The following is a 12,060-nucleotide window of genomic DNA, read 5'->3' as shown; positions in this document are numbered from 1 at the left end:
TATTTTGGTAACACAATGTATTTTACACGATACATCTAGAACTGTTAACACACACAATGTATTTAGTGTCTACATTTTGTATATTATCAATTCAGGGATAAATACTGTAGCTAACGGTATTTATGTAAACTACTGTACAATTCATTTCGTTAGGCTAACTTCTAAATCCCAGACAGATAAGGTCAATAATTATTTTAGGCCAAGTCAACGTTACAAGCTTAAAAGATTTATCATTTTGCAATCGCCTCGGTATGATAACAGATATCATGAAGGGCATATTCATTTATATTTTGTAACTTGATGTTGAATAGTTTTGGATTTTCACTCTTCTAGTGTATGCAGTACATTTGCTCTGCATTTTCCCATTGACACAATGCTATGAGGCAGTTGCCACCATACGCCTATAACGCCCAGTGGGCCATGTGACATTAGAAGAGGCGGGATTGTTTTTTTTCTGTTGGTTTAGTTTTTTTCAAAGTTGACGAAAATGGTAAGACAATGTAAATATAAGTATTGATCAGTGGTTTTAATGTTGTTATAGTCGATATGACAGCAAGATGTATGGTGGGCACCCTATCGACTATAACAACATTAAAACCACTGTTCATTGCTTACATGACTTCATCGGACAATATATTACACCTCCTCTGAAATGCCATAAATAATGCAGAGCACTTGAGATTATTGAAAAATATCACGGCGAAGACTGCATATTGCAAGGATAAAGAAGGCTATCGGTCTGACGCAGAGATATTGCTGTTTTGCTATGAGCTGTTCCCTAATGAACATTTGTTTTCGCATTGCTTGAGCTCAAAATCCTGGAGGAAAGTTACACAACTTAAGACGAATTTATATAAATTATAAAACTTGTTTCCGAGAGTCTACATGTAATTTGTCTTGTGATATACTGTATGTCTACTATTTTACTACACATATAAATGGAACAAATTTTCTATAAGAAACTTAACATTCTAATTTTAATGATTTCCGTTCTTTATAACCTTTTGTGCTTATCGAAGAGTATGATATCAGTGAAAATTAAGTAGCGAAAGTTTTAACATTTACATCAGAAATCTTATCTTGATGATGATTGGTACGTCGACTGTTTGCTGATAAATGTTTTTTTTTTTGCCATGAAGCACGGCCAAGAATATTTGTTTAATTACTATCAGAAGAATATTTCATTTGCTGTACAGGTTTATTTATATTTTTTTGTACGTTTATTAATCATTTGTCTTTTAAGATGCTACTCATCAGCGTGTTTTCTCTAAAATTCTTTAACGCATGATCAAATCATCTCACATCAATTGTGTTAGTTGATAAATAAACGGTTCCAATTATTAATGCGTTTTGAGTTCATTTTTAAAGAGTGAAATCTTAGTAAGAACATTAACAGTTTTGGAAGGAAGTAGCATGCATCATTTTGATCAATTTAAAACTCTCATTGCATTAGTATGCTATGCTAAGTCCTGGGCCAGTTGTTCAAAATCTGATTAGTTAAATCACTTGATTAGTGAACATTTCATTTTTCATTTATTGCAAAACTGGTGAGTATATAATCTTTGAATTATGCCAGTTTGAAGAGAATTAAGAATTACAGAATTTCATAAAGTGTTGTCAAGTTAGTTCTACCAGAAATTATTATACATTGAAAAATGTTGTTAAAATGTGATTAGCCTAATCACACTTTGAACAACTGGGCCCAGGTAGGATGTCTGTTGGTGACAGGACTATATCTATTTTCCCCATGAGTTCAAGGCTTTGTTGTGTCAGTGGACACAACGGACACTTTATGCCTCTTGGCTGGTGGAAATGACCTGATTATCACCACTACTTCTGTCTGTATAATTATCAAGTTGATCTAATTGATAGTAAATTCAGTGACAATGATATATTGGTTTACTAGACTTGTATCTGCAGGATCCCGCAAGGATCTGTCCTTGGTCCCTTTCTATTTCTTCTTTTCATTAATGACATCACCAATAATGTAACCCCTAATATAAAACTCTTTGCTGACGACACCGTCCTCTATGTTATAGTACAAAATAATAATGATACACCTGCTAAAATGATTAATGATGATTTAGCTTCAGTTTCTGAATGGGCTGATAGATGGCGAATTCCCTTTAATCCCAATAAAACAAATGAATATTGATTATCCTCATCCACAAGATGGAATTCACAACCACCAAGCCCAACATTAAATGTTAAAGGAACATGGGTTAATTACATCTCAAATATTTATCAGAAACATTAGATTAAATATACTTCGTGTTCTAAAATGTTTAGTAAATTGGAAAACATTAAAAACTTTATGTACTTCATATTTTCCACCAGTATTGGAATACACTGATGTTTTGTCCGACAACTGTAACAAAAATGAATATGACCTTCTCGAATCTGTCCAACTTGCTGATATACGCATACTGTAAACGTACTTATTTTAGCGCAATCAAATTTTAGCGCATTTGCAGATTTCAGCCAGTTAGCGCAATGATGAATTAGCGCATCCACAGAGCTTTCTATAGAAATAGAACGTACAAAAAGTAATTAGCGCAATCATAATTTAGCGCAAGGCTTCCAGCACGAAAAGCGCTAAAATAAAATTACCGCTAAAATATGTACGTTTACAGTAATACCTGGTCTCAGAAGAGGTACTCCTCATGATATCTTATATACTGAAACACAACTAGAGTCATTAAGCTCATTGAGACAAAACCATAAACTAATACTAATGTTTTGATAACTAACTTATCACTTTAATATCAAACAGTCATTTGAAAATGTAAACAAAATGTCTTTACCTCCAAAAATGATAGAGTTTTCAGTATACCTCAATCACGAACTACTAGCTTTAGAAAAGTTTCTCTCCTTCAACAATGACTATGTGGAATGCAATTGGTAGTATCGTGAGAGACTCTTTTTCAATTTCTTCTTTCAACATAATTCTAAGTCAGCTTAGAAATTATAAAATTGATTTGAAAAGTGATTAATTTCAAGATCACATGACTGACCATGCTTCCTGTGCGTTTGGTGCACCTGGGGAGGATACTGCGCATGTATTCTTTCGTTGTTCCTTATATTCCAATTTTGGACATCGTATTACATATAATTAAAATATATTTTGCAAAGTTATATATATCTTCTTAATGCGATATTCTCAATTCAATGATCATTTTAATAATTCTAATCTTTATCATGTTAACTTATATATCAAATGTTCTAAGCGTTTTTCTAGTAAACATGATACAATGTAAATACTTATTTGTAGTAAAGATATTATAAATACAGATATACACTTCTATCTCTACCAAGTTTTTTTTTTTATCTTTGTGTATTGTACATGTAACATCAGGACTCCCAGTTGACCCTTGGCTTTCAGCAATTTCTGTCCATCACTACTATGATAAAAATTCATAGAAATAACTTGATTGTAAGTATCTTATGTTGGACGTTACTGTTGAAATGTAATTTGTTAATTTTTTTTTGTAAATGTTTTATTTATCATATACATGTATATTGCACAAAATAACCATGCTATTTTTTGATGAAGGAACAAACATAAAATGATAACTTTGGCCATTGTGTTTATTTAGCCAAGAGGGCGTCACTTGCTGCCCACACAGCAAAGGTCGTCAATAACTGCCCACACTTCATCAAATGTTGTCAATAACTGTCCACACATCAATAAAATGTTGTCCATAACTATCCACATCAATCAAATGTTGTCAATAACTGTCCACATCAATCAAAGGTCGTCAATAACTGTCCACATCAATCAAAGGTCGTCAATAACTGCCCACACTTCATCAAATGTTGTCAATAACTGTCCACACATCAATAAAATGTTGTCCATAACTGTCCACATCAATCAAAGGTCGTCAATAACTGCCCACACTTCATCAAATGTTGTCAATAACTGCCCACACTTCATCAAATGTTGTCCATAACTGTCCACATCAATCAAATGTTGTCCATAACTGTCCACATCAATCAAAGGTCGTCAATAACTGCCCACACTTCATCAAATGTTGTCAATAACTGTCCACACATCAATAAAATGTTGTCCATAACTGTCCACACATCAATAAAAATGTTGTCCATAACTGTCCACACATCAATAAAATGTTGTCCATAACTGTCCACACATCAATAAAATGTTGTCCATAACTGTCCACACATCAATAAAATGTTGTCCATAACTGTCCACACATCAATAAAATGTTGTCCATAACTGTCCACACATCAATAAAATGTTGTCCATAACTGTCCACACATCAATCAAATGTCGTCCATAACTGTCCACATCAATCAAAGGTCGTCATTAACTGCCCGAATATAATAACAGTGCAAATTGACTGAAAATTGAAACAAGAAGCTTTCATTGTCAAAGATATTTGGTGATCAAGGGGTATCAAATAGTCATATAATAGTATGTCGATTGTACTTATATATGAATCAATGATGAAAAACGAGTAGTTCATTCTAGGCACACAAACTATTTCGAGCCACCACATATGTATAACCAATGTAGCTGCTCAGAAGCCAAATAAAATGCTTCAACGAGCACTTGTACATAACAGCAAGGCCCAGGGGCCTCGGTAGCAGAGTAGTTGAGGTGTCCCGACACTTTAACACCAGCCCTCCACCTCTGGGTTGCGAGTTCGAAACCTACTTGGGACAGTTGCCTGGTACTGACCGTTGGCCGGTGGTTTTACTCCGGGTACTCCGGCTTGCCTCCACCTCCGAAACTTGACACGTCCTTAAATGACACTGGCTGTTAATAGGACGTTAAACAAAATAAACCAAACCAAAAGCAAGACCCAATCAAGTATTTTTCAAATGCAGTCTTCCCTAATGCTCAATGGAATCTGCAAGGAACAAAACAGACACTGAAATACATTCAAAATTAAGGTATGGTTGGACGTTTTTTTTGTTCACCGTGACAAACAGGATGCGATTGGTTACTTTCAGTGCACGACAAAAGGTCTACGTGGTCCGCATATTTTACAACATAGGAAGGGAGACAACTCAAACTTACGAATACAAATTGTACAGCACTCTATTAGCAGATAAAAATAGATAATCCAAATGTTTCAGTAGTAATGACTTCACGTGGTCCAGACGGACCAGGTTATTTGGTATAATTCGCTGTGTATCAATTTCCGTTGGCATTTTGCGCTGTTCATTAATATTCTTGGGTATCATATGCCGTGGATTAATTATCTTGGGCATTATTCTCTGTGTATAGATTTTTATGGGTATTTTATTCGCTGTGTATCAATTTCCGTTGGCATTATTCGCTGTTCATTAATATTCGTTGGTATTATTTGCTGTGTATTAATTTTCGTGGATATCATTCAATCTGCATCTATTTTCGCGAGTATTGTTCACTGTATTAATTTTCGTATGTATGATTAGCTGTGTATTAATTTTCGAGGGTATTTTCTGTTTTTTTTTTTTTTATTTTGCGGGTATAATTCGATGTGTTTAAATTTTCGTGGATATTATTTGCGGTGTATTTATTTCTTAGGTTAATTAACTGTGCATACATTTTCTTTTTTATTATTTGCTGTGTATTGATTTTCGTGGCTATCGTTAGCTTTGTTTTACTTTAATTTTGTATGATTCGCTGTGTACTTATTTTCGAGGGTATTATTTTCTGTTTATTTTCGTGGGTATAATTACCTGTGCAGAAATTTTCGTTTGTATTAGTTGCTGTGTATTAATTTTCTTATGTATAATTCGCTGTGCATAAATTTTAGTAGGTATTATTCGCTGTTTATCAATTTCCTTGTGTATATTTCGCTCTTTATTAATTTCCGTGGGTATTTATTAGCTGTTTATTAATTTTCGTGGGTATTATTAGCTGTGTGTTAATATTCGTGCTACATCTATTGACCATGAATAAAGCAAAATATTCCAGAATTGATCAATGATGCTAAATGCATAATAGAGGTAGGTATTGATCAAGTTGATGCCATCATTGTCACCGGAAATATCATAATATACGAACCTATCACTCATATTTACTGATATTATTGTCCTATTTTAAAGAACAATAGATGATAAAATAGGTTTATTTGCAAATTGTCGAAGCTACAACTAAAAGCATTTTTCAACTGTTTAACTGTACGGGATAGTCTGTTGTTATCACACATGTCGATAACATTTTCCACGGTGACATCCTGGGACCATTAAGCTGATTGTTAAACCTTCAAAAGTCGCTTCATCTTCCCATTTTTTCTATATATTGATTGGTTTAACATGTAACAGTGATACTATAAAAATCACAGCCATTGATTGGAGCGTCCTATCGGCAGCCAGAGGGATTTTTTTGCTGTAGGTAATGTATTTTCCCCATTGTTTTAACAGAAGTTACAAGAAAGTGATATAATTCGTTTTAAGTTTTTCTTTGCTTAATTTAACATTTATTATTCAAAAGATAACCTTCAACATATGCGATAATAGTTAGATCATCGCAATGCTTTGTCTTCTCGCGATTGTTGAAAGTGAATTAATTTGATGTGGTAGATTTTGATAATTTTATTACTCGTAACATCATAGGCTAAGGAAGGATCCATTTATCATGTTTTGAAATGTATTTATATGTTGTTGTTATTGTTGTATTATTGTTGACATACATGTAATTCATATGTTGTTATTATTGTTGACATAATCTATTTTACAGACGTAAACACCACCCAACAACAATAAAATAATCAACATGGGAGGTGAGAGAATGACAGTGATGCTAGTTTTCTTGTGCTGTAGTGGACAGTCGGTGCTGGGACGTAACGGGACGATGGACGACTGGATTAGGTTGACTAACACACTCTTCTCCAACTACACCAAAGCGATGTACCCTGTGCACAACCTCAGCGAGGCTCTGATGATTGACACATCAATGATGCTGTTGTCAATTACAGACTTTGACGAATTGGCGGGCGTTATAACAATCAATGTCGTGCTAATTTCAAGATGGACTGACTTCCGTCTAACGTGGGATCCTAAAGATTACGGAGGGATTGAAGATATATTCATCAATGGGTCAAATTTGTGGAAGCCATCTTTGTTTGTGCAATCGACTGCACAGGACCTGGAGCCTATTGGCTCTGATCAATTTCACGTGAGGGTTAATTTTACGGGGAAGTGTCTCGAGTTACCCGGACGACTTGTACGGTCCTCATGTGCTGTGGATATGAGAAGTTTCCCGTTAGATTCTCACGTTTGTGACGTCATCATCAGACAATGGGGAGTCTATGATGATGAGATAAAACTAACATATACTGAAAACAGAATTAATCTGTCCGTATTCTCACCTAACGGGGAATGGAATCTTGATGAAACACTCGTATCATACTGATATGTTCGGCGGCAGGCCAACAAATAGTCTCGTTTTCTCCCTTCGTATTTCGAGGAAGTCTAGATTTTTCATCATATCTTTGATTAATTCCTGTTCTTCTTCTTTGCTTCCTCAACCCGTTCGTGTTCCTCCTCCCGGCCTCCTCAGGTGAGCGGATATCATACACAATCACCATGTTTCTGTCACTGGCTGTCTACATGACAATTATTGGCGACAACTTGCCCAAGGTTTCCGACAACATGGCCGGTATGACGTACTTCCTGTTGTTTGCACTGACATACAGTGGAACGCTTATCTTACTTACAATATTAACACTGCGCTGTGAATGTATTTCTGATGTCAGCAAGTTCCCGAATTCTTTGAGGACAATCACACGATATCTTTATACGACCAAACAGCAGCATTCAGAATTCCAACTAAATGACACGGACAGGAAAAAGGAAGGAGGGACGAAGGGACAAACACAGTCTGGAGAACATGGGTGTATGTATAGTGGTTATCAATTACGTAAGGATGACGTCACTAAGTTAATTGACATATCGCTATTTGTGTTATGTTTTGGTTCAATTCTGGCAGGCACTATTCTGTTTCTCGTTCACTACTATACGTAAGCTTAAACTGTAGTATCTGTCACAACATGGTATACATTCTTATTGAAATCCAGATCATCACTCTCACTCCGTTATATGAACATCTAACAACATCCCATACGGGGCCACGTTAGGGTGACCTTTTGTATTAACCAATGAAATGGCTACTTCCAGAATGTTGGAAGTGAATTTTATATGTGCGAATAAGCATGACTAGAGTACATAGTGTCAATTTGCTTCAAGTCATTTCGTGCCAAAAAGCATAAATACATGCTGTGTCGAAATAGTTTGATTCAGGTGCATGCTGTGACGAAATGGTTTGCTTCGATGACATCGACAAATTGACAATTCGCCCTGAAAGTTAATTAAATACACATATCACAAAGGTCATCAGAACGTGACCCCTTATGGGATGTTGTTTGAACATCTATATCTTATCAAGATTGCATGATATAATGACTTAGACAACATTATGTATTCGTCAATGACCTCCAGCCCTCCACCTCTGGGTCGCGAGTTCGAAACCCACGTGGGACAGTTGCCAGGTACTGACCGTAGGCCGATGTTTTTTTCCCCGAATACTCCGGCTTTCCTCCACCTCCAAAACCCTAAACCTTAAATGACTTTGGCTGTTAATAGGACGTTAAACAAAATACACCAAACCAAATCGTCAATGATATACAAAAAATGGCGAATTATTGTTTACAAACAAGCATGTCACGAATGGTTTGTCCAAATATTTACTTTTTACACATTTGGAATTGCCATGTTTTGTTTTCAGGACGTACATGTATTTGAAAGTTGACATTTCATTTGTGTATATGACAAAATTGAGTGTTTGACAGATATTATCGTAACACATATTGTGTACTTGTATATATGTAAAATAAATACAACCAATGGCATGACCCATTTCAGTTTTCTCTTCTATGTCCTACATATTGTAGACATTTTATATCAAACTTCTTTTTTTTATTTAAGTTTTGTTGTCACATTCACAACATACACAAATATGTAATATTTGAGATATGAATAATGAAGATATTTATAGTGAAAGATCAATGTATGTCTTTCACCATATCAATGAAATAATAAAAAAAATACCTACAACAGTCACAAGTATTAGCATTCCAAACCAATAGTATATTTTAACATACTTTAATTGCAATGCCTTTAAAGCAAGTGGGTTGAACTTAAAGATTGTATCAATCAATTTTATTTACAGTTTCACTCATATTTCAATATTTTGATGTGTCTCTTATGAAAATCAATTTTCGCTTTACCATGATCTGATCTGTATTTTTTTAGATTCGAATATCACATTTACTTAATCCACATTCCTCTTAATAAATAAATTAAAAATAAATAAATAAATACATAAAAAAAAACAAGTTTCCATTCAGAGACTTAATACTGCTTTGTGAGTGCTATGCTTAGTGTGAGAAATTTCTTTTTTTTAGATTAAGCGTTGATATAACAGCTGGAGTTGCAACATGTGACATATTAATATATTGAAATATCAATGTTTATATTTCGAAATTATCAATGGCGTTTTGTTTTTATTGATATACATATACACGGAATTTAAATCGCCCTAAATGGTAAGAGCTAATAATCTATATCACAGCGCTCTCTCGAAATTTACTGATGTAACACATTAAATGTTTCGTTATTTAACAAAGATTCACATCGCAGCTGTTTTCGATAAAACAATAGGCGGTTATCTTTCATTGTTGAAATCCTCGCTCTTTCCCTTAAAATACCACGTGGTTGTCACCCAGTATTTTCATTCTTAAGTGTTTCATTATCTGGTGTTATCAACTCCAGTCCTGTCAGTTCTATCAAACACCATAAACCTTTTTATAGACAAAGATAGCCAATATTACGACACTATTTATAAATTTGTTCCAATGTCCTTGTGTTAAGACATTGTTGACATGCGTTTACAGTGATAGTGGAGTTCGCAAATGTTCAATCACAACCGACACATCTGATAATGAGAATCAAGTTAATGAAAATGACATATTTTGAAGTAAATTAAATGCTCACATTTTTTTAAACAATAGACTCATTACAAATTCTCCATTTAAACATTCGTAAAGAGTTTGAATTTTGTACCCCCCCCCCCCCCCCCCCCCCCTCCGGACCCGGTTTAAGACCGAGTTTGATTTCAATATTATCTTTTCCCGGTTTAAGACTGAGTTTGATTTTAGTATTATCTTTTACAGGTTAAAAACAGAGTTTGATTTTTGTATCCCCCTCATCCCGGTTTGAAAATGAGTTTAATTATTGTATTGGTTCGTCCCGGTTATAGAGCGAGTTTGAGTCAGTCCATGTTTACACCTTCAGCATCGTTGATGAATTGTACCATGCATGATGTAATGTTTACAAAAATCATGTATGCGTAAAGGGTTATAACTTCTATGAAATCTCGGCCTACATGTAAAGACAAAGTGGTACAACTTCTATGAAATATCGGCCTACATGTAAAGACAAAGTGGTACAACTTCTATGAAATATCGGCCTACATGTAAAGACAAAGTGGTACAACTTCTATGAAATATCGGCTTACATGTAAAGACAAAGTGGTACAACTTCTATGAAATATCGGCCTACATGTAAAGACAAAGTGGTACAACTTCTATGAAATATCGGCTTACATGTAAAGACAAAGTGGTACAACTTCTATGAAATCTCGGCCTACATGTAAAGACAAAGTGGTACAACTTCTATGAAATATCGGCCTACATGTAAAGACAAAGTGGTACAACTTCTATGAAATCTCGGCTTACATGTAAAGACAAAGTGGTACAACTTCTATGAAATCTCGGCCTACATGTAAAGACAAAGTGGTACAACTTCTATGAAATCTCGGCCTACATGTACAGGTAAATGGGTATAGCGTTTAGCATTCAAAGATTTCAGTGTCGATACACAAATTCAGTTATTGTTAACTATAGCAGTGGAGTTTTGAGAAGAAATTGATAAAAACTGTTGAAGTTGCCCGGGCAAGAGTCTATCTAACGAGCAACATCTTTTAATTGCGTCGAATGTGACTACAACCACAATACACAGATAAGTTTAATTAAGGCGGTGTAACGGAGATCGGCAATACTTTATAGCCAATACATTAGTTTTATTGAATATTAGATATACATTATGATTAGATATACATTAGGATTAGTCATTGTTACGAATTAGTCTTCTTGAAACCATTTTAACTATAAAATATCGACATAGTTAGTATGAACATTATTTTAATTTCGGTCGATATATGGTTTTATCGACCAGAGACACATACTGACTGTACCTCATTATCGTCTGAAATATTCACATTTTGCATGTCTGTGTGTGTGGGGGGGTTGCTGGCAACGGCAATGGTTTTTTAAATCATGGTGAAATGACCCCGGGGTCAAAATAACGGGGTGTTCTCTGAACGCCAACATTTTATTTAACAATAGGTAGGTGTTGTTTCAGGAAACAATGGGAGGGTAATTATATACTGCTTCATATAAGCTGTCTTTTTTTTTACCTGTACAGTCACTTGAGATTTACCTGTGTTTTACAAATCATACAGTAGAATTGTATTTGTTTTTTCCCCCATTTTCTTAGAACACACATGTATGCATTCAACAAAATGAGCAATTAAGTAATATAGAACATATATAGTTTTAAAAAATAGCAACAAATCTATGTAATAACAACATTTGTTCATAAATGTACTTATATTTGCCACTTACAGTTCCATCATAGCACTGAATAGTTTTTGCTAACTAATTACTTGAAAAGTTTATTTCACCAATCTCAGCACTAAGAAATCTATACTTATTTATTAATATTGTACACATAAAATACATATTAATATGTTAAATGAACAATGCATGTTAATATTCAAATGGAAATGATTAAATATATATAATAAAAAGCCTTACATAGAGAAAGTAAGAATATCTGAAATAAAAACTTACATGATATTACATTACATTACAAAATATGCATATAGAAAGTTGAAAATGACTGGACACACATACATGTACATGTACCTCTCAACAAAGGCAATATAGGAAGCACCTATGGAAAACCAATCCACGTTATAATGCAAGA

The 12,060-nt window shown here is 34.4% G+C and overlaps 1 protein-coding gene across 1 annotated transcript; it reads left to right on the top strand.

Moving 5' to 3' along the window:
* The first annotated feature begins 6,727 nt into the window (after nt 1-6,727).
* Nucleotides 6,728-7,366, top strand: LOC117315888 (acetylcholine receptor subunit alpha-1-A-like). Its single transcript, XM_033870301.1, has one exon. The coding sequence runs from the start codon at nt 6,728-6,730 to the stop codon at nt 7,364-7,366; it is 639 nt and encodes a 212-aa protein (XP_033726192.1).
* The last annotated feature ends 4,694 nt before the right edge of the window (nt 7,367-12,060 follow it).

The sequence above is a fragment of the Pecten maximus genome, chromosome 17 (assembly GCF_902652985.1).
Source record: "Pecten maximus chromosome 17, xPecMax1.1, whole genome shotgun sequence".
NCBI classification, from domain to species: domain Eukaryota; kingdom Metazoa; phylum Mollusca; class Bivalvia; order Pectinida; family Pectinidae; genus Pecten; species Pecten maximus.
This window is presented reverse-complemented; position numbering and strand designations above follow the sequence as displayed.